We start from the raw sequence: 18,145 nt of genomic DNA, 5'->3' as shown, positions 1-18,145 counted from the left end.
CGCCGCTCCTCGCGGCGCTCGCAACGCTTCGGGTTGATCCTGGGGATGGCATTGACTATGGGGGGGATTTAACATTGTAAGGAACCATCAGGGTGCTTGTACAATAAAAAATCGTATACGATGTGATGCAATATTTTATTGTACAATATCGCGTTGCATCGCATACCATACCATCGTATACCTTATTTAGTATAATGGTATATGATGCGATGGGCGCCGTGCTAGGAAACAAGTACCCATCTTTCTTTTTTCTCTCTTGTCTTCTCCTGTTTGTGCCATCTCCCCTATTCTTGCCATGCTGCACTTGTACCGCTGCATCATGCAGTGTGTATGGATGGAACTTATGTCAGAGTATTGAGCAGAATATCGGTTGGGAACACTCTGTTCACCTGGCCCATAGTGTACATTAAATTTTTGAATTTAAAAACAAACAAACAAAGGAATCTAAAGTATTGCTAGTGGTGGTAGTAGTGTTCATTCAGTGGTGGTAGTAGTGTTCATTCTAGCACCTAATCAGGTTATATTTTAATTTTTAAATGCAAAACTTTAGATTATATGACTTCTCGCTAAAGCTACTATAGCAATGCATCATCTAGATATATACGGGATGTGGATGATAGGTTGAAATTCAATCGGTTGACCGCTATTGGGCGACAGTCAAAAGGTCGACATGTGTTTAAAAAAAAAAAGGGTGGTTTATCATACTTAACTATCCAAGTGGGCATAGAGCAAGATTATTGTAGTGTAGTGGTAAACTTATATAGTCTCCATGATTACATTGACCTTAAAAACGCATGTCAACCTTTTTGACGTTGACATATTTCTTGTGTCAACCTTTTGACCATGTTGACCTAATGCATGTAGACCCTTGGACATATTGACTACTTTTGACCCTATGACCCATACCCCATTTATACCATATGCCCTCCTCACTGATTAGGTGCAGGGTGCTAGAATGGGCACTAGGTGGTATAGCCGCTATAGTAATTTTTGTGTCCGTTCGGATTCTTCTTCCTGCTAAATGAATGGCTGTTGTTGTGTTCGCCTGCTACTAGCACGTGAGCCATGCATGCCCTTCTGCAGGATGGCGTATTATGAAAGAGTAGATTGTATGGGAAGTTAGGATGCTAATGACACACACATGCTCCAGTTCTTTTTCTAAATGAATACAGTTTTGCAGCACTGAAGAATCTGGCATTCATACTGAATGTAAAACTAGAACCCTTTGTCCTAGAGATGTGTCCTCATACATTTAGGGGTAAGGCTTCCAAAATTGAAAAAAGTAAGTTGCTCCTAACAACCATCCAAATTCTGTGTATAATTTTCTGGAATGCAATAGAGAAATGATCTAGACCAGGGGTTCCCAAAGTTTGTGAATCACGGCACCCCAAAGCATCACAAATGTGTTTGCAGCACCCCTAGGCTAAAGGTTTCTCATTGAAAAAGTCAGAAACAAATATTAAGTGAAATAAATTGTGTTTACATCTCATCCTTAGGATCAGTTATGTGGTAATTGACAGGATTGCCTTCGGTTTGTCCACAATATGACTATTATTATGGACATAAAAAACTTGAATTGGTCCTGGACCACCAACCCAGGGCACCCCTGTAAGTCCCCCAAGGCACACCAGGGTGCCACTGCACACAGTTGGTGAACCACTGATCTAGGCAGTATCTGATTGGTTGCCATGGGCTTCATCACCTCTTTTTCATTTTAGAGCTGGGTTCACACTATGCGATAACGTTAGCGAATGTTATTGCTAACCAGATCTCTTGTGCTCCCAGATGAGCGATCCAGCACTGACCAATGTCTATATCATTAACGATATCGTTCAGTGACTTCACCTGGACACTCACAGAACATGCACTGGCGATATAATCAGACTGCTGTAATGATCCGCGGGAGCTCGCATCATTAACGATCTAGTGGGCACACGCTGAATGGTATGCATTATAATCTCGTTAATGATATCATTATCATGCATGTCATTTGCAAATATCTAATATTGTGTTCCCAGCTTTAGAAGCTTTAGTAAATTTACCCGTTCATCTCAATACGCCATGCAGCGCAAGATAAGCCAGGGCCCGTGCAGCTCTGCAAACGCCAGGGCGTTGAACATGTGCAAAATGAGATAAAAACTAAAACACATGACACAAAATTGTGATATGTAAATGAGTATATATAATGACAATGTTCTTTTCTATAAAGGTATTTGCAGTACGGTCGGGCGGAGCTATTGGTGTTGTGGTTAAGGGCCCCGAAGACCGGATTCCCATCTCTTTCAGGTAATAGTATTCCAATGATAAAACATTATTGCTGTTATAGATTAAATCTTTCATTTGATGATATTATTAAAATATGCTATCATAAAACAATCTAAAATTGTAACTAAATCATTAATGCGTGACCCTAGGGCAGCCAGTGACCTGCGGAGCCCTCACCTACAGCCACCATTTTCTTCCTGGTCCATGTTTCAGTTGGTCCCAGCTCTTAAGGCCCAAACGCACTAAGCAGTTTTGAGCTGAAAGTATCTTACTTTTCCCATTTTGAGGGACTTTTGAGCTCAAAATCTCCTTGGGTGGGCGATGAGAGCTCCCACATCATCGATGGCTGCCGCTATCCATTGGCCTGTTTTACAGGCCGAGTGAACACTTAACATAGTGTTCTACTATGGAACGTGTTTCAACCCCCTAATTTCCCCCATGAAAATCTCTGTGCCTGGTGAAAATCCCTCAGTGTGTACGCACTGCCAGCGATTTTCATTAAATCATTCGGCATACACGCTGGGCCAAAACGCACCTTTTACTGTTTGCATTATTTACCAAGTAAGGACTAGGGCTGCAGGTGAAGCTTTGTTGGCTATAAAGCAAAAATCAAGGTTGTACCTGAGCATTATCATGTCTCCTCTGTTACACAACGTCTCTAACTAATATTTTATTTCAATACGGTTTTCACCATTGTAAGCATTTGCTGAGGAAAGCTTAGTATGAAACCATTAAAAAAAATTTTTTTAGTAATAATTTCTATGTCAGTAAGAGAATGGTAGTGCACTACAATGCACGTAATGAGCAAGAGTGGTTCTACAGTAGCTGTGCTCTCATAGAAGGCTTCAGGAAACAATCACAATGCCTCATTCCCATGAATGCCCGTGGCACTTCCTCCCCAATTGTCTAACCACGTCCCCAGAAATGCCCCTGTCTCCTACTTTCCCATGTGTGCCCCTGATCTCCCTGAAGCATGCCTCTGACCCCTCCTTCTCTCCGCGTGTTTCTCTGACCCTACCTCCACGGGTGAGATGTACTAAGCCTTGAAAAGTGATAAAATGGAGAGGGATAAACCACCAACCAATCAGCTCCTACCTAACATTTTTCAAACACAGCCTGTGACATAGGAGCTGATTGGCTGATGGTTTATCACTCTCCATTTTATCACTTTTCAAGCTTAGTACATCTGGCCCCTCTACCTACAGTATCTGTAACTCAGTCACCATCCCTGCTGCGCCTTTTCCCTCTTCCCAAGGCTGGTGGTTACTGTACAGAAGTAGCTTGGAGATTAACCCTTTGAGTGCCCTTTGAGTGCCAACATTGCTGTGAGAGATGTGCAAAATATCTGCTTAAAAGGCCAGGGTCGAAATTGAGGAATATGAATCACTTCAGTGTTTGCCGGCTAATGATCTGAAGTCAATTAACTGAAGTTTTGTTAGACACTGCACCTGAAAAAGAACCGTCGCAGTGAGCGCATTTGTGGAGGATATTTTGTATAGCGGGACTTGCCCATAGTACGTCTCCGTTTGAGAAGCTCTTTAAATGTAAATAATGTATTTCCTATATTCCAAGATTGAAAGTTGAATATAGGTTGTAGTACATATAAAGTCAAAATTGCTCCCATGTGAAGCTGCGGCAGGTCGCTAGTATTAAATTAAATGGAGGCTGAATGCTCAAGGTGTGTATCATTTATGTATAAATCAATATTCAGGCAGAGGATTATAATGTGGGCTTACCTTTTAATGTAACCTACTAAACTGTGGTTAATAGAAGAAACTAATGTAGAGTTATTTATAAAGTAACTTCAGTCTATTATTCTGGCTGATTGTATTATGACCATTGTTATTCACTCTCTCTCAAGAATGGAAGACAAAGGAGAAGTGAAGTGTATTAAATTTTCATTGGGAAATAAGATTCTTGCTGTACAGAGGACCATTAAGACTGTGGTTAGTAATTATGTTCCTATTTTTAGAACAATGTCACCTGTAACTCATAGGTAGTGATGCTGTAACACTAAATACATACATGAAACATTGACCCCCCCCCCCCCCCCCCCCCCCCCCCCCCCAATTGTGCCCCTTGAGAAGTTAATATACTGACAACAGTGTTACTAAGACTACAGGGTACTTGTGTATTATCACGGTGCCCAATGTCATACAATGTTAAAATTGTATAGCATTGTATATGGCATACAATGCGATGCGATTAAAAATTGTATAAGCAAACTAATGGGTGCTTACAATGTTAAATGCACCCCCAGTATGAATGTGAACCTGAAGCGTGGCGAACAGCGGCGGTACGCGTCCTCCGACCTTTTCATACCCCCACTATCCACGTCGGCGTGGAGTTGAGTTGATGTAGTGTGGCGAGTCACCGAGCCCGATGCGTGGCGAGCCCTGCGAGGGGACGCGCATTACTTCACAGGTATACGCATCCCCTCGCTGCGCTCGCCACACTATATAAAATCAATTCCACGCTGACGTGGATAGTGGGGGTATGAAAAGGTCGGAGGACGCGTACCGACGCCCCTCACGGGCTCGCTGCGCTCGCCACGCTTCGGGTTCACATTCATACTGGGGGGTGGCGTGGGGGTGCATTTAACATTGTAAGCACAATTGAAGCGTGGCGAGGGGACGCGGATACCTTCAGGTATCCGCGTCCCCTCGCGGGCTTCACAGGTGTCCGCGTCCCCTCGCTTCGGGCTCGGTGGCTCGCTGCGCTCGCCACACTTTCTATTCTCAACTCCACGCCGACGTGGATAGTGGGGGTATGAAAAGGTCGTAGGACGCGTACCGCCGCCCCTCGCGGGCTCGCTGCGCTCGCCACGCTTCGGGTTCACATTGATCGTGGGGTGGCGTTAACAATTGGGGGGGCCATTTCACACTTCAGGGTGCCTATTTGGCCTCTGTGGGCCATTTAACATTGTTCCCTATGGAAAATCGGGTCAATTGGGACATTTAACATTGTTTCCTATGGGAAATCCCGGTAATCGCGTCGATCGCATCGCATGCGATTTTTTTTTTGGTCGCATGCGATGCGACCGATGCAATTTTTTACCTTGCGATGCCCAAGATCAAAATCATGGGCGCCCTTCTAGGTAAAGAGTACCAAAAAAAATATATATATATTTTTTCATTTTCTGGAATGTATGGTTTTTGCAATAGTTCGGATAACGGATATTCGGATACGGGATACTCAACCTTTATACATTTCCTTTTGGCTCCTTTCCTTTTTTTCCTGCCTGTTATCCTTTGGTACAGTATATGGAGAATTATTTCCATTTTTTCAGGATTTTATCAACTTGATTCAAGACTACTCTCAATTGGAATATTCTCAGGAATGTAAGGTAAATGTGTATTTTGTTTTGTGTGTTTGGAGTTAAGAGCTGGTGGCTAGAAGCATTTCTTATGTTCTAGAGACATTGCATATAAAAAAGCATAATTTCCCGAGCACAGTCTTTCTTTGCTTGATATATAATTTGAATAAACATCATTGGGTAGATTTAAGGTTCAGGCCTGACAAGGCAAATCAACCAATCCGATTCTAGCTACAATTTCCCTGTTTCATTCTAGATAATGATAGGCTACTTTGGCCAACACCAACACTTGTCTAGTTTAGAAGCTTTAGTAAATCTACACCTTGTGTTGTAAGAGCTTTAGAATTAAAGTACTCTACAAGGTAAATGGGTATTTCATTGACACTTTAATTCTAGTATACTTATGAACAATAAATTGTTACTTAAATCTATAAACTGATGACTTATTGTCCCTTCCTATGTCTTCAGAGCCGGCCCTAGCCTAAATGACGCCCTAGGCAAGATTTTGTCTGGTGCCCCCTAGCACCGCCACTAGTTCCGCCTCTTACCCTGCTAACCTTTCCCAGCACCATCAACCCTCTTCATAGCAGTCATCATTTTGGTGCTCCTACCCGCAATATTTTAAATAGAAACAGTGCACACATTCGGTTCGCAGCCCAAACAGGGGTGTGTTCTTGCTGGGAAGGGGCATGGCCACACAATTTTACCCCCAATTCAAACTATGCCACACAGTAGTGCAACTTTATTCACATTATATCATGCGATGGTGTCCCTTATTCACGTTTCATCACACAGTAGTACCACTTTACCTTATGTACATTACTCCTCACATTATTTACATTATACCCTTAGAAAAAAAATCCTGAGAAAATATTGTATTTTAAGCACCTCCATGGCCACACTGCAACCCAGCACAAAGCAGTGTGTGCTGGGCAGAGGAGAAGAGCTGCTGCTGTCACTTAAGGGGAGGGGGCCCTTCCATCAGACTTTGGCCTGGGTAATTTGTACCCCCTACCCCTTTCTCTCGTCACCCCTGATAATACCACACAGTAATGCCCTTACACATAACACACATTATTAATGTCCTTATAACCATAATGCCCCTTAAACATTATGCCAACCTTTATTAATGCCCTTCATACACATAATGACACACATAATGCCCCTTATGCATATGTTGCACATTATTAATGCATTTATACATGACACACATAATGCCCCTTACACATATGTCGAACACTATTGCACAACCAACCCACCCGCAGACAGCACTCGCACAGCCGCTAACACTGTGACCTCTGCCTCGGCTTGGATACAGATATTTCCTCATACATCTTGACTCAATAAGCCATGCAGCTCCTGGCCAGTTCTGCTAACGTTGGGTGCCTTTTTTGCTGAAAATTCGTCTTATTTGCATTGTTATGACCAGTACACACAAGGAGCTTCCGATGATTAAAATGATATGTGGCATGAACATATTCTGTGTGCTACTGTGGCTGTACCTGCATACAGAAAGCTATGTTACAGTGATTTCCACGAATACACTATTTCATATGCAGATACAGCCTCACTCACACACAGAATATAGGCATGCTGCATATCATTTTAATCAGCAGAAGCTGCTGATGCCCCTAGACATTCCAAATGCCCTAGGCAATTGCCTAGTCTGCCTATGCCTAAGGCCGGCTCTGTATGTCTTCATGGTAAAAAGATATAACACATTACTGATACATCTTTCACATCGCACCTCAGACCCAGGTTATTGCCGGGATGGAGCCGTATGGACCCGGTTTGGGGTGCAATGTGAAAGCACAGCTTATAACCAGGTCAACCAACCCAGCAATTCGACCCAAGTTATAAAAAGGATTAAACCCCAGTCACCCTCTGTATGATGGGAAACCCAGGTTTAATGTGAAAGTGCTGGACCAGGGTCCGATATCTGGTGTTATGCATAATCTCCAAAAAGCAGCCGACAGAGCCGCGATAACACATGGGATCAGAAACTTAGCCCAGATCCCATGTGTTATCATCTAGTTGGGGGTCCGTTTCTTACTGATGAAAACGGTCTCTAATTGGATACCATTTCTACCATCTGAAAACTGATTGGGGCTAATATTGGAGGGACAACTCCCCCAAAGTGTTTACTATTTGTCTTGTGTTGCTCCTCTTGGTGGGAGGATGGAATGTCATGCTACCTTAGTATGGGCAAGGGCATATGTTGGTACTCGGGGTTCAATAAGAGTGTGGTGTCGATATATGTTGATACCTGGGGAGGGATGGTTTGTGTATTGGGTGGAGTTTGTCACTACCTGGGGAGAGTAGGATAAAGATAAAACCAGTATATCTAGAGATGATCGGGCAGTGTTCAACATACACTCTGTCCAATATGTTGGGACTGACATCACAAATGGGTGGGCACATTTGCATGTGCATGCCCGCTGAGCTGTCAATCATCGTATGGCTGGTCATCAGATTGCTTGTACACACTGCAGAATGCGCCAATATAGCTTTGGATATATCGGGCATTGGCTGTGCTGCACAGCCGATGCGATATATCTGTGAACTACGCCATTCACAGATATATCACTTGTACACACTGGGCGATGGTGCATCAATATATTGTCTGTTCAATGAAGCGGCTGATATATCGCCAGTGTGTATGCACCTTTTTAGAATGTTCTCATATTAAGGAGAACTGTCATATTACACAAGAATCATGTAACTGCCAAGTTGCTAGAAAGGTGAAGTTGCACTTGCAGCATATAGGTACATTTCATGTTCCACTTCAGTCTGTAAGTGCAAACCATTGCGAATTGTGCAAATACTTTCAGATTAGGCAAACTATCTTCAAACAACCTGTGTTTTCTTGAAGGTCTTGCGACCTTGTTTATTTTATATGACTGGTTTAAAGAGAGCACAGCGTTTTGAAGGTTATTGGTCTCATCCCCCTAACCCCTCCATCTCTAAGCATCCAGAATCCCACCTTTTATGTAAATAAACCTATTTGTAAGAGCCCTTGAGAGAATATAAACTACATACTGGTTTTGGACTGGTAGCTCCTATCCACCTTGTTTGATATTTTCCCTTTGGACAGTTCTTACACCGGCGTTGCTTCCAGAGGCTGCTGTTTATAGACTTTTCGACAAAAAGGGCACTTACAGTTGACTGAGGCAGCTCTAGAAGTGCAGACTTCTTGGTTAGTTGGTATCCTATATCCATGCCACTATGAAAGTTGCATAGCTTCTCCATATAATCCTTTCTACTGCTAATATTTGGTTATAAACCTTGACTTGTGCACCTTTTAGGGATGGGTGTGGCTGATATTGGACTATTCAGAAGGCTTGTGCACATACTATTGGCCATGTCGTGTATGGTGTCTTACATTTGTATTCCTTGTTCCTTTCCTTGCTGTACAGTAATTTCTTAACATTGTTTACGCCTTGTAGTTTTCAGTGCAATAGTGTTATTAATGTGAAACCTTTTTATGTTCTCTCCCAAGACAAAAAATGCCAAAATTTTGGGATTTTGCTGGACAAGTGCTACAGAGATTGTCTTCATAACTGATCAAGGAATTGAGTTTTACCAGGTATTGTGCCTGAGATACCTTTATTGCTTATTTAGAAGTAATATTTTGAAATGTGTTTTTTTTTTTGTGTTGTTTGTTATTTTTGTTTTCCAGGACAACAACAAAAAAATAAAATATATCCTTGTATTGGTGTTTAACTTTAAATGAATGCCACAACATACATAGTAACATAGTAAGTAAAGTTGAATAAGGACGTTCCTCCATAAAGTTCAACCTTTTTTAACATAACTCATTAAGTAGTTAGGTGATATCCCCAACTGGGTTTATTTAGTTTGCCAACACAATCAAAATAGAATCAATGTTTAGCCCACTGCTCCCCCTATTAAACCATAACATGCTGGTTATAGCCCGGAATGTTATCCATTAAGTACTTGTCCAAACTTTTTCTTAAATGTATTAATTGTGTCTGCCAACACAACCTCCTGTCGCAGTGAGTTCCTTTACTGCCCTCGCTGTAAAATACACCTTCCTTCTGAGGGTACAAAATCTCCTTTCCTCCAGCCTAAGTGAATACCCACATGTTCTCTTCACTGAGGTTAAGGTAAAAAGGGTGCTTGATTGTTCCTTTTATTGCCCCCTGATAGATTTGTACGTGTGCTATGTAATAGCAAACACCCTTTCTCCCTGCTCCTACATTTTGCTTTCTGTGCGGGTGAATTGGCCTGTTGGCTTTTTTTCGGGTGAGAAGAGGCTGTCATTGCATTGGACAATGTAGCTAGTTTTCAGTGACAGATAAAGTGAGCTGAGCCGTGAAGGGAAGATGCAGTGAGTCAGACGCTCCTCAGTTTATATGATCTTTTCTCTCTAGCTATCTTCAGCCTGCAGTGATCTATCTTGACAAACTCACACAGCAGAAATTGTTTTGAAAGATCATGGCAGTTGGGTGTCCTTCACAGGGCTAGGATGGCGACTGTCCTTCCTTATTTAGATGACCTGCTAATGAAGGCAAACTGTCCATTATTGCTACAGGCTTGTGTGGTAGAGAAAACCAGGCAGGGCCTTCAATTTGGTTATAAGTAACTTCTCCACTGTTCCACTTCTCCATTCTTCATTGCTTGATACATCAACCCCTTAGTAATGGATCAAGTCTCGTTGGTACTTGTTTAGTAATTTCTTTTAGACCATCCACAATGGTGCGTTTTTCATTCTGCTTGATTCAATGTGTAGCAGTATGAAGGTAAATACCAGTAGTAATGCTGTGTACATACGGCTGCGATAGGGGCTGAAATCGCTGGAAATATGGTCGCAGGCGACCATATTGCCAGTGATTGGAGTGCGCACCAGCGATAAATCGCCGGGTGCGCGCTTCCGTTTTCAGCCCCATTATAATCGCTGGTCGCAGGAGCTTGCTCCTGCGACCAGCTGATTACCTCTGCGGCACCGCCGGCAGAGGTTCCCTTTCATCAGCGACCATCTCTGGTCACTGATGAAAAGGAGACACTGGGCAATATATTACTCAGCAATATATTGCTAGCAATATATTGCTGAGCAATATATCTCCCCCGTGTGTACGACATTGAGTGAAGTCAGTCTGGAAAACACTGTTGCAAACAGATGGGGCTGCTGCTGGAGAGTGCAGACAGTCCAGGTGGGGAACTGGGCAGTCTTTGAGGATGTTACCAAGTATATACAGTACTGGAGAGACTGAAGGGCAAGAGAGGTTGCCCAGTGCAGGCCAGAGCCCTGTGGCTGATAAGAAGCCAGGCAAGTAAGCCTCAAGTGTGAGTAGGCAATTTGGTGACTTTACCTTTAAGACACAGAGACTTTTTCAAAATACACTTTTACCCCTTTCACATCGCAAATGCCGGGTCGCACTTGGGATTTGGACACGAGTCCGTCCCGGGAGCGACCTGGCATTTGCCAGGTGAAGCTCCCCCATAGCAGCCTTCAATATGCCGGGTCACTGACACCATTGGGGGGTGGGCCGGAGCTATGGTGCATTATGGTGGGCGGTGAGGTGGTTGAGGTAGCAGTGATTGGAGCTATACATCACCTGTGGTGTTAGTGGTACCCGGGTTCCACGTTCACACTACCCTTTTTTTGTTTTTACAGAGGATTTTTCAAAAGGCCCTTTCACACCGCACAGTGACCCAGGTTATTTGTGTAAAAGGATATTTGTAATTCAGACCAGCTGTCTGGCAAAGAAGTGAGGTAGTGCTTTGAACGGGGGGGGGGGGGGGGGGGGGGGGGGGGGGGATATTGAGTGGTTTGTTTTTTTCTGTTTCATTTGTGCTGCCAGTAAAGCATTATTTTCATTCGGTTGCCTGAAAAGCTGTGTGTAGTCACTGATTATGTGCCTAGATACTACACCACTTTTCCAGCTACATCCCCCAGAATTGTCACACATGATATGATGAGACCTACTGTATAATGCTATTGTTCACATGTTTTATTTGTTTCAGGTCCTGGCTGAAAAGAGGTGTTTGAAGCTCCTCAAGAGCCAGAGTATCAATGTCAACTGGTACATGTACTGCCCAGAGAGCTGTGTTATTCTGCTGTCTACTGCCAACCTCTGTAATGTGCTGCAGCCGTTTCATTTCAGGGTGAGACGAGATCACACTAACCACACTGTTAGGTCTTCTACACACAATGCTCAATGCGCATGTGCACTGCAGGTGGTTCATATGTAACCTGTGCAGAGAGAGTTAGATTTGGGTGGGGTGTGTTTAAATTGAAATCTAAATTGCAGTGTAAAAATAAAGTAGCCAGTATTAACCCTGCACAGAAAAAAATAACTCACCCAAATCTAACTCTCTCTGCCACACTTGCAGTGCACATGGTTTTTCCCATTTTGAGAACAAATTGTCTCTGGATCAGGTCTGAATTAGGCCCATAGCAAGCTGGCCTATCTGTTACTGTGCCTCTATTTTTTTTTATGTCGCATCTGTTTACTGCATCAGCCCCTCAGATTTACATGATGGTCCTTTCCCTCTAGCCTTTTTTTTTTTTTTTATTTAAAGCTGACTGGGACCTTATCTATGACTAAGTCTAAGATAATTTGGGGGCAATTGAGTTTAACCTGCATCAGCTATGTTCAGAATCCTCCCACCAAATCAGATACCACTACAGGGCCGCAACTAGGGGGGGGTGTTAGAGGATTGCATGCCCCGAGTTCTGGATGTGATGCCCATATGTGCATACAAGGGAGAGATGAGGGGAGGGATGGACTGTAGCGTAATTACTGCCTTGTACCGTGTGACAAAAATCCTAGTTTCAGTCCTGATATTTTTCTAACTGGTGTCACATTTTGTCAGTCTTTTCCTCTACTTCTCTGTTTAAAGAATCTCCAAAGGATTCTTCATCAGAAACGAGTTAACCATGTTGCTGTTTAGACCGTAAGCTCCAGTTGTATTGCTTTTTGCAGTGCCAATAGTGTGTTTGAGCTTTTAGAGGAGTATCCACTTTATCCAATTACCCTGGCACCTTTTGCATTTTTGATTTGTTACATGTTCAAGGTAATCCTTGATGCCCCAATTTCCGTTTTTTTTTTTTTTACTACCGTTCTATCTCTGATTTTCAAAATGATCAGGGAAACGACCCATATCATATTGTTAATAGGCCACTTTAGTGTAAATTGGTGAAGCCAACATTTGATTGTCCCTGCATACTTTTTACTAAGGTATCACAATTAGGGTGTCCATACACTGAGCAATGTGCTTCCTACTTTTTGTACTAGATTGCATCGCATCTAGTACAGAAAGCACGGTGCTGTAGGACATCACATGCTATTTGTACTAGATGCAATGCAATCTAGTACAAAAGCTACGGGCTGCACATACTTTTTGTGCTGTCCAATGTGATGCACTGTGTAAGGGGGACCTTAAGAATCTGTGTGCCTCCACAGACATCGGCCAGAAGTTCCCATAACCTACGCAAATGCATTAAGAACGTACAGACAAACATCAGACATTTGTGTGAAATGTGCTCAATAATCTAAGTTTAAAACTGGAGAATAAAAAAAAATCCTACCCAGGATTTAAGATCAGTTTGCAAGAAGATCCTATTTTCACATTATGTCTCTGCTATGGCTGAATTGGCTCCAATTTTCAACTGAAATTATAACATTCTATTATTATTATTATTATTGTCTAGGCTGCTTTTATTTCATAGAATCAACTTAGGTTTGCTTTGTTAATAACTACCTTTCAATAAAAACAGGAAATTGTTTTATTTGTAATAACGTAGCTGGTAGTTATGTTTGAGACCCATAACACATTGTCTCCTCATGAACACTGGGAGGAGGAGTGCACTGGCAGCAAACCGTGTGGCTTCCAAGAGAAGTTATAACTGTAGGAGAAGCCAACATCATTCTTGAGCCTGTACTAGACCTGAAAAAAAAAAAATCATACTGCCGCCTCTCCATAGCAAACTGGGTTTAATGAAACAATTTGTATTAGCATTGCACAAATCAGGCGATTTTCATATATATTTATCAAACATTTCCATCTCTTGTATTGAAAAATGTAAAGGCAGGAATTTTTGATGGCCTATAGATATGGAAACTGGTGAAGGATCCAAATCTTACCACATCTATAACTTAAACTAATTCTGACACGTGTGTGTCATTCAACATTCTTTAGGCACTTACAAGGCAGACAACTATCAGGAATTAGTCCACTGCATTCTAAATAGTTTCCACAAAGTAGATGCCAACATGAGTATTAAAGTACATTTGCACAACCATTTAGATCACTTCCCAACCAATCTGGGACACTTCAGCGAAGAACAGGGTGAAAGATATCAAGGATGGTGAGGTCATCACATGATGGCCGATTACTGTTGGAATCTGCATAGGGACTGCGCGCAACAACAATACAAAAAGAAAATCCTACAAAAATGGTTCTCATAGCTCCCTAACACTTTGATCAGAATAAAAAAATATTTTGTAACATTGTTTAATTAAATTTTTCATAAATATTAAATACATGCATATCTCAAAAACTAGAGCCAATTGAAAAATAAGCAGGGCATGAGCACAAATGTAATCAAGATCTACGCTTAAATCCCTGGCAACACATTGACTGTTCCCCCTATGAAATACTTGAGAATGTGAATAAGAATAAAATGTTGATTACCTTCACACTCATGTACACTAAAATATAGCTTCCATCATGGAGTTAGTTTACAAATCTACAAGATATACAGTAAGAGACGTTACAAATAGACCCCGAGAAGGGAGAAGAAAGAGAAGTCTTGTCTCCCAGACAATGGGCGGTATTCTGTAATAACCTCCGCCGCACATCGCCGGCATTCGCATTGTTAATAATCGCATATGCAGTAACATATGCGATTATTAACTCCAAGGCGATGGCCGGCGATGTGCAGTGGGTTCCCCCCTCCCTCCCTGCACCCTTACCTGGCTGTAAGGGCTCCGTTTCCTCCTCCCTGCACTCGGAAGAGGTGCAGGGAGGAGGAGGTCACTGGTCCGGGCAGCACAGCTGGAGGCTGCCAGGACACAGGTGAGGGGGGGGCGACGCGGATCGTGGGGGGCGCAAAGGGAAGCCCATAGGCTTCCATGGGGTTAAGCCATCTAGAACTGGCGTAACCTCCCGTAGGGAAGCCCCAATGGTGGGGCTTTGCTGCATATGAAAATGCGGTAAAACCCCGAAAACTGGGTTTTTACAGCATTTTTAGTTTGGTGAATCTCGCCCAATAAGGTCCTACAAAAGTAAGGGGCCGCTACAATTTTACCTTGTCTCTCTATCAGTGCCTTGATGTACTTTATATTGTGTCCATGGGATCCATGTACTTACTGTCTTTAAAGCATCAGCAAGGGCATATAAGTAAGCTAGGAAAAGGTGAATACAGGGGAAATGAGAGGGATTGGAGCAGAATGGAGTAGGATTATGCATGCTACACATCTGGAGGAAGTGGCGACCTTTTGGTCAATATCAGTCTGGGGAATCTGAGTGCCCATTGCTGCAACCTGTACCTTATTTTACATATATAGTGTTCATTGTAGCACTCGCCAGCTTTGAAAACCCATGCAGTTCCTATTCCCTGCCTGGGGTGTCACTGTCTGCTGTAGTGCATCTAGCATAGTGTGGTCTATATATTTGTTTATTTATTTATTTATTTATTTATTTACAGTTTCTTATATAGCACAGCAGATTCCGTTGCGCTTTACAATAGTAGACAGTGATAAAACGAACTGGGTAACAACGGACTGACTTGGAGGTAGGAGGGCCCTGCTGCAAAATTACAATCTATATGGATATAGGAGGGAAACAAGGACAGGCACCAGCCGCATTTAAAATGGATTGCAGTGGTGAGAGTCTGTTCTTGGGAAGACCAGTTAGGAGACTATTGCAATAATCAATGCGGGATATAATGAGTGCATGGATAAGAGATTTAGTAGTGTCTTGTGTGAGATACGGTCGTATTTTCAGCACTGATATGCAAACCAGACCTGTGCTAGAAACACCACAGCAGACAGCGACACCCCAGGCAGGGAACAGGAACTGCATGGGTTTTCAAATTTGGCGGGTGCTAGAATATGTGCTTTAAGTTGGAGCATGTGTTCATTCCATCCATCTAAATGTGTTTTGTTTTTTTGTCAATAGAGTGGAACAATTGCAAAGATGACAAAGTTTGAAATAGAGCTACCAACATCTACTGCCAAGGTGGCAAAAATCTCTGAGAGAGACATAGCAATGGCAACAATGTGAGTGTTTCATTGTTGCTGCCTGCACCTGTGATCCCCATGCTTTGGAGTTGTTTTTTTTTTTTGGTCCCTATTTTCTCCTTTTTTTTTTTTTTTTTTTACGGTTCCAATATATCTGTGTGTATGGGTTTACTTCACTTGCTGACTCATCTGTTATTTGTGCTTCTTATTGGTAGATATGGGCAGCTGTATGTTCTGTTCCTGAGACATCACGCAAAGGCCTCTAGCAGTCCTGGAGCTGAGGTTGTCCTCTATCATTTACCCCGGTAGGCGGTTACAATTTTTTTTGTTATTACTTCCTGTATATGACAATGGGCCAGATGTATCAAGCTTAAAAATGTGAAAAAGAGAAGCTGACTGGCTGGCTGTTTATCACTAACTACCATGTTACAGAACAGGTTTGAAAAATGACAGGTAAGAGCTGATTGGCTGGTGGTTTATCTCTCAACAGCATCACTTTTTGAAGCTTGATATATCTGGCTCATTGAATGCATATTCAGACACAGTGTGTCCTAACAGAAGATGCAAGAATAATGTATCAAGGTGCAGATGTATCCTTTTTTATAAAATACCAAATGGGAGCATGTGTTTCAGATTAGGACCTCTCAATCCTCTCAGGAAATATCCACATAAGATAATAAAGGATCTCCATATGTGAGACTGTGGGACAGTTTTTGCTTTTGCTGGGCCTAGGATAAACAAAATGGCTCTTGCTGTACATTTTAGACTTCAAAATGTAATCGTCACAATAACTTCAACAATTACACAGCATAATGTTACTAAGGGGACATTTACTAAAATAGGAGTTCTATTGAAGATGGGATGTTTCTCATAGCAACCAATCAGATTGTATCTATTGTCTTTGTGAAGGTGCTAAAGAAATAATTAGAATCTTATTGGTTGCTATTGGCAACATCTCTTCTTCAACATAACTCTCATCTCCGTTAATTTACCCCTAAACTTTATTTACTTAGGTCTTGCTCAGAATGTCTTACTTACATGTTGTACCATCGCAAACACATCAGTAACCTCACCACTAGGGAAGCCAATCCCGGGGCATTTTTTAAATCCCGGGATTCGGGATTGAAAAATGCTCAATCCAGGGATTGGCTTCTCCAATAAAAAACATAAAAATACCTGCCCTGGCCGCCCCGCATATTTACTTACTTGTGCAGGTGCGGCCAGGAGCAAGGTTGGTGGGTGGGCTGATGCTGCTGGGAGCCAGGTGGGCTGAAGCTGCTGGGAGTCAGGTGGGTGGTTGGACGGGCTTATGCTGCTGGGAGCAGAGTGGGTGGGCGGGGTGTTTCTCCAGGAGTCGGTGCAGGCAGGAGACCAGCGTGCCCAGGATCAAGGTGGCTCAGGCGGGATGTTCCTCCTACACTGCGTCACCTCTGACCTCGTCATGCTGCATAGATCCGCACTACCGGGTACGGGATATGCCGGGCAGCATCTGAGCGGGTGTTCAGATGCTGCCCGGCATTAGACTGCGCATGCTGAATAATACTGAATAATGTGAGAGCCTGACCTGTCGATTGTACTTCTTTATTTGGCTCAGGATTCTTAGAAGGGCATGAAGTGTATCTTGCCCTATTTTTGACGGTAGGAGCTGTCTTTCTGTTGCTTCATTGAGCTGCATTAATTGTAATATAGTCCTTAATTGAATTGTATGCCATTTGTTTCCATTGTTGTGTGCACCAATGTCTTGATATGCGAGTCCTCCTTTATTTTTCTCTCCATAGGGAAGGTCCGTGTAAAAAGATGCACATCCTGAAACTCAACAGAACTGGAAAATTTGCTTTAAACGTTGTAGATAATTTGGTTGTTGTCCATCACCAGGACACAGAGGTAATGTGCACATGTGTCACTGAGCTGGAGACTCTGCGGATGCTTGTATGTAACCATGTGTCTTGTACCTCTTTTCAGACATCTGTAATCTTTGACATCCGATTACGGGGGGAGTTTGATGGCACCGTTACCTTGCATCAGCCGGTGCTTCCTGCCCAATCTATACAGCCTTACCAGATCCCCATAGCAGGTACCTATCTCTGTGAATAGGCTAATCATGCCGAAATCAATATATATGTACAAAAATAGTAATACATTAAAGTTTTTACACCTTTTATTTAATAAATAAAGATATAATTTTTGTTGGTTAAATATAAAATGACACCGTTCCCTATTTTTCAGGCCCGTCGGCTGTAGCTGGACAGCTCCCTACACAGTGTAAGCTCTGTATCCTTTGTAACCCAACATATGTGCTGCATATATTAGTTTGTGGCATTTTATTATGCATGGGATCATAGCAACTAGACCA

General features: G+C 42.6%; 1 protein-coding gene across 1 annotated transcript in view; it reads left to right on the top strand.

Moving 5' to 3' along the window:
- Positions 1–18,145, top strand: part of RMC1 (regulator of MON1-CCZ1) — a 37,262-nt gene that overhangs the window by 1,307 nt on the left and 17,810 nt on the right. Inside the window, exons 2-11 of the mRNA XM_083187517.1 lie at positions 2,210–2,286; positions 4,127–4,211; positions 5,555–5,611; positions 9,081–9,167; positions 11,570–11,710; positions 15,731–15,831; positions 16,008–16,097; positions 17,571–17,676; positions 17,755–17,866; positions 18,019–18,063. Of these exons, the coding sequence (XP_083043643.1) occupies positions 2,210–2,286; positions 4,127–4,211; positions 5,555–5,611; positions 9,081–9,167; positions 11,570–11,710; positions 15,731–15,831; positions 16,008–16,097; positions 17,571–17,676; positions 17,755–17,866; positions 18,019–18,063 (901 nt within the window). The remainder of the gene's footprint in view (positions 1–2,209; positions 2,287–4,126; positions 4,212–5,554; positions 5,612–9,080; positions 9,168–11,569; positions 11,711–15,730; positions 15,832–16,007; positions 16,098–17,570; positions 17,677–17,754; positions 17,867–18,018; positions 18,064–18,145) is intronic.

Source organism: Crinia signifera, chromosome 5 (assembly GCF_055691185.1).
Source record: "Crinia signifera chromosome 5, ASM5569118v1, whole genome shotgun sequence".
NCBI classification, from domain to species: domain Eukaryota; kingdom Metazoa; phylum Chordata; class Amphibia; order Anura; family Myobatrachidae; genus Crinia; species Crinia signifera.
Note: the sequence above shows the minus strand (reverse complement) of the source record. Positions and strands in the feature narration are given on the sequence as shown.